At 37.9% G+C, this 5880-nt stretch overlaps 1 protein-coding gene across 1 annotated transcript; it reads left to right on the top strand.

Moving 5' to 3' along the window:
- The first annotated feature begins 205 nt into the window (after positions 1-205).
- Positions 206-670, top strand: LOC141601071 (uncharacterized). The gene is made up of 2 exons (XM_074421333.1): positions 206-550; positions 656-670. Exons 1-2 carry the CDS (start codon positions 206-208, stop codon positions 668-670), a joined length of 360 nt encoding a protein of 119 aa, XP_074277434.1.
- Positions 671-5880: the final 5210 nt, after the last annotated feature.

Here is a 5880-nt window from a genome sequence, read left to right as displayed (position 1 = left end):
AGAGCTTCCTAATACGTACCCTCACCCCTTACTCCAGATCTCTGTGAACATCCGTGTTCATTGGCATCCACGAGAGTCATTCTAGACATAGAATGTTAAGGGTAACGAGTTCTTGGTGTTCATGTCACTACTTTGTGTCTTGACATGGCATGAGGTATTCGAACGACTTCCAATTTTCCACAATAAATTGGTGGCAACTCCATAAATGCAAAGATTGCTCGCTTTTCACCCGAGTGACACCCCCGTGGGCCCGCATCCACAAGTGGCTTATCGCATAGCACTTCCACCGGCCTTGGACCGAGTTCACAATGTATTCCATGTGTCTGAATTGCGCAAGTACATAAGTGATCCCTCTCACGTGCTCGAAGCGGAGATGATTGAACTTGATGATGCCCTAACATATGTGGAAATACCCAAAGAAATCCTAGACCGAAAGGTTAGGAAGACAAGACATGGTGAGACAACCTTGGTGAAAGTGTTGTGGTCCAATCACCTTGTGGAGGAGGCCGAGGAGAACATCAAGGAGCAATACCCTCACCTTTTCGAGCAGGTATGAGTTGGTTACGAGGTCGTAACCATGTTTCTTGAGGGGTAGGGCATACTACGCAAGTACTTTAAATAGAGTTTTCTCTCTTTTCTCTTTTCGTATATGTAGATAACCGCCACCTAACGTCACCTTTGAGTCAACACTAGTCTTATATTTACCCCGCCTCGCCATAGTGCACCTTGAAGAGGGGGGGGGGGGGGTTGTATTCCATACCTAGTGTCGGGAGTGAACTTCAGGGACGAAGTTCTTTTAAGGGGGGTAGATTGTAATACCTCGTATTTATTTAATTATAGATAGACCGAATAAAGAATCCACTCGGCCAAGTGTAGATCCACTCGACCGAGTGGAGGACCGAGTACTCCAATACAGTAGGCTGGAAAGCCTGGAAAGTTGATCACTCGACCGAGTGACCATCCACTCGACCGAGTGGGCTTCCACTTGACCGAGTGCCGGTCGAGTGAGTTTTATACGGGAAATGTTTGGTGAGATGTCGCTTTCATAACCCTATCATTTCAGATTTCCTACACCAAAACCCTTCTCAAACACTGTTCACCACTCTCTAAACTTCACCAACTTCTCTCTAAACTCTCCACCATCAAGTCCTCTCAAGAACCCTAATTTCTCTAAAGGAGATTCTTACCTCCTTAGCCTTTCTTCTTTGTTGTAAGTAGATCTACACTTCCTCTTCTCCTCTATTTTGTTTTAATAACTTTATTTAGTTAGTAGATTAATCCTTACTTAATTATGTTGTAAGAATTCAAGGGGTTAAGTTAGTTTGTTGTTATAATAGATTGTAGTGTTAATTATAATAACTAATATGTGTAGGAAGCTTCATTGAGGAGCATTTCTAGGGATTAGCTTGTGGAATTATGAAGATAAGCTCAAGGTAGGGTTTCCCTACTTAGCTATTGTGTTATGAGTGTTTAATTGTGCATTTGATACCATTAATTACATTTATCTCATAGTAGTTGCATTATAGCATGTTTTGGATAATTAGGGTTTGATACATATTGTGGTCTCATGATGATTTTGGGAAGAATGAGTATGGTGAATGAATCTAGTATTAATTATCTTGCACTATAACATGTTATTAAGCAATTGAAAGAAGAGAAAATGAATTAATGAAGTTATGAGCATGAATTGGTTGTTATATGAATTTAATGGCATGCTTGTTTGATTAATTGTTCTTGTTGTTGGTGAATTGTTGACATTGGAGATTTATTGGGGGATGTTGATGATGGTTTTGGAGACGGAAGGCGGTTGGAAAACCGAACCGCCTTCCGCTCAAGTCTTCCTTGGAGCTTCCCACTCCAAGGGAATGTGCACATTGGTACTTGGGTTATGGAGGAATTCATGCGGTGAGGCATGTGGTCTTACAGGGGACTCGAACTCGGACCCGGTACCACGGACGTGATCCGAGTACCTTAGTGGTTTTGGTAACATCGTGGGCGTGTCCCGGTCACGGTTAGAGGAGATGAGTTTGGTGGATACTTGTCATGTTTACATACCTCATTAAATTAGTAAGTTAGTTACATCTCTTGTTTATTATTAAACATTTATATCATTGGCTAACACTTGGGTTTGAATGTCTGTGATGAACCATATGGTAATTTCCGCCCATATGGGGAGCAGTGTCGACAGGTGCACATGTTTGAGTAGCGGGCTTGGGAGCCGTCTACCTCGTTGTCGCCACTTGTTCTTATTTAGCTTTTGACATTTAAACTCCTTTCGATTTGGTGGTACTATTGGGATGATTTTCATATCACATTAAATTATGGTCACTTGAATTTACAACTTAACTATTTATGTTATCTAAAGTACTTCTTTACTTGTTGTTCGCACTACACTCTTGGGAAACCAAGGTATGTGACACCTCCATGTGATGGGAATTGCCTAGAGGAAGGGTCCCGACATGTGGTGGTGTTACAGCTGAGGAGGTGATTGATGGTGCATGCTTGTTACGCAAGGAGGAGCAGTGGCGGTATGTGAGGCCGAGTTGGTGGTGCTGTCCTCGAAGATCGTCGGGTCCGGGTCGTCATACACACTGAAGGTCTCCGGTGACCATTCTGGCATTATCATTGGGTGATCGAGTATGGTCAGTTCGTGGCGAAAGGGGTGTGTATCATGGAGGATTAGTGAGGGTGTTTTTTGGGATCAATGAATCAGAGGTTGAAGGATGAATAAGAGAGGGTTGAAGATATGGGTAATAAGAGCCGATAATTGTTGTCCCGGGTTCGTTCCCCGGCAACGGCGCCATATTTGACAAGGCTAAAGCTGTATCACCTATTTCAAAATAATCCTAAATTACTACCAATAATTAGCTCGGTAAGTAGGGTATCGTATCCACAGGGAGGCGGTAATTATCTAGTTTGCTAATGATTAAGTCCATCTTAAAGGTAACAATTTTTTGGGGTTTTGTTTGTTTGGTTTCTAGACTAATTACAATAAGGTAAAAGATGAATTCATTAAGATTAAAAGTATAAGGATCAAGTTCACTAGGTAGTTATTCGGGCGTGTAATTTAACTAATTAACAGAGCAATTTATGTTGTTTAAGGTCATATGATCAGTCGATTCTAATATGCCCTTTAGATCTATCCTTAACATGTGGTCACAATGATTAAGTCAGTCTATTCAATTGTCGCAGCCTATATTAGTCTTAACCCAATCGGTGAAAATCCTAATTTACAAGACTAATTAACTAATCATGGCCAGCAATTAATCAATTAGATTTAAGACAACAATTGAACAACAACCAAAAGCAATTTAGCTATTAATTCATTAATTAAACCCCCTTCTAAAAACCTAGATCCCCTTTCACTCTAGATTAAAGAATTAGCATGATAATTAAATTAACAAGAATCAAATAAAGGAAAAGCATAATTGAAAGCATGTAAAAGATGAATAAGAAAGCAATTACGAAACTAGTACTTGAATAATTAATTAACGAGAAAAGATTAATAGTTACCGTAAATTTAAAAACGTAGATCCGGAAAATAACAATAGCTCAACTAATCTAAGAGTTTCAAGGAGTTTTTAATGTAAAAGAGGCGTAAAATAATAATAGGGCACGAGTTTGGTATTTATACAAAACATAAACCGACTTTAGAAAATTACGCAGAAAGTCTTCAGCACGTAGGATACTCGATCTAGTGCAAGTGAGATGCAATCCGTCAAGTATAAACCACTCGATCGAGTGCTGGAAGACTCGATCGAGGAACCTCAGAATTCAGCTTCTTTTCATGTTTTCTCCTTTTCTTTCCCTTCATTTTTCTTGATTCTTGTGCCATCCTTCTTATAGTCCGTCTTGCCGACTCCGCGGTGCTCATTATCAACCATTTGTTCCTCGAACGCATCAAATCTGCATTAAAACACCAAAAGACAAAAGTATTAACATTCTAGCAATAAAGGCATATAAATGACATATCTGAGCACAAAACCGCCTCAAAAGTAACTAAGGGGAGGCATAAATATGTATATAATTATGACTCATCATGGTGCATGACCAATTGCCTTTTCCAATATCTTCAATGTTGTTCTTTTTTACACATCTAGTGCCTTTATAACTTCTATTGGACAAGGTAGTCTTTCTCTTCCCTTCTTTCCAAGTATTTTCTCCTCACATTGATAGGCACTTGCTCTTGACTCTTTTTTTTTTTTATACCGTTGTCTAGATATTGAAAATGCAATTTATTCCTTGATACATTGAACATGGTTGCCACCTCTTGCACCTTCCCATGTGCCGACTTACTGTTTTTGCAGCTTTCAAATTAAAAGCAAACAATTATATGCCTTTCATCATCAGTCAGATAAGGCTTCTTCATTGTGTTAATATTTTTGGTTGTGTAATTTCGGTAATGTTGTAGCTGGTTTATGTAAATTTATGAGAAGTGTAATTTTTATAAAGTGTAATTTGGTTTAAGGGTGGATTTTGTGTAATTTCAGTAAGGATGCATGATGAGTCATAATTATATGCATATTTATGCCTCTCCTTAGTTGCTTTTGATACGATTTCTTACTAAATTATATTATTTACATGCCTTTTATGTTAGAACGTTGATACTTCCGCTATTTGATGTTTAATGCAGGAATGATGAATTTGAGGAGTAAAGGAATGAAATAGGCATCGCAGAGTAGGCATGAAGGAATACACGAAGTATGGCACGGGAATCCATAAGAATGAAGGAAGAGAAGTTAAGAAGACAACACGAAGAAAGGAGCTGAAACAGGGTGGTGCCTCGATCAACTACAGCCAGGCTCGATCGAGGAACTTGTGTACTCGATCGAGTAAGAGCACCCTTGATCGAGGAACTATTAATTTCCAGTATTTTCCATAATTTTCCTTAACTTGGTTATGTTTTATTATAAATACCTAAATCGTACCCTAGTTTATTTTACGCTTTATTTTACCTAGTTTCGTATGCTACTCTAAAAACTCTCTTAGAATACTCTTAGTTTAGTTTTATTTATTATTCGCATTGGATCTATTGTTCTTCATTACGGTATTATTCCAATCTTTCCTCAATTATTAATTCAATTACGTGTTCATCTTTTATGCTTTTAATCATGTTGTTCATTAATCTTATTGTTGTTATTCCCTTTATCATGAGTAGCTAAATCTATTATCTAGGGTGAAAGGGAATCTAGGTGGTTAGAAAAGGGTTGTTAAATTGCTTTGGATTGTTGTTCAATTATTGTCTTACTTCTAATTAGTTAATTACTTATCAGAATTGATTAATTAGTCTTGCAAACTAGGATTTTCACCGACCGGGTTAAGACTAGTATAGGCCACGATAATTGAATTAGACCAACTTAATGATAGCGATTGCATGTTAAGTTTAGATCTAAAAAGACATATTAGAATCGACTGATCATATGACTTTCAACAATATAAATTGCTCAATCAATGAATTAAACCTTACCCTTGTATGACTACCTAGTGAACCCGATCTCTAGACTCTTTTAATATATTTGAATTCATCCTTTATTTACATTGCAATTAGTTGTTAGATATCAAACAAACAAAACCCCCATAAAATTGGTTACTTTAAGACGATCTAAATATAAACAAACTAGATTAATTACCTCGCCTCCCTGTGGATACGATACCTTACTTACCGCTAGCTATTTGTTAGTAGTATTATATGATTTATTTTGATTAAGGCCAAACGACTGAAAATAACCTTATCAAATTTGGCGCCGTTGTCGGGGAGGCAACAATTTTCTTGTTTGTTTTTGTTTATTTTCGTCTTTTGTCTCAGGGAGCATCAGTTCCTTGAGACAGTTTTACCTTTTATTGTTGTTTTCGTGTATGTCCAGGTCTAACAGGTTAGAG

This window comes from Silene latifolia, chromosome 9, assembly GCF_048544455.1.
Source record: "Silene latifolia isolate original U9 population chromosome 9, ASM4854445v1, whole genome shotgun sequence".
In the NCBI taxonomy this organism is placed as follows: Eukaryota; Viridiplantae; Streptophyta; class Magnoliopsida; order Caryophyllales; family Caryophyllaceae; genus Silene; species Silene latifolia.
This window is presented reverse-complemented; position numbering and strand designations above follow the sequence as displayed.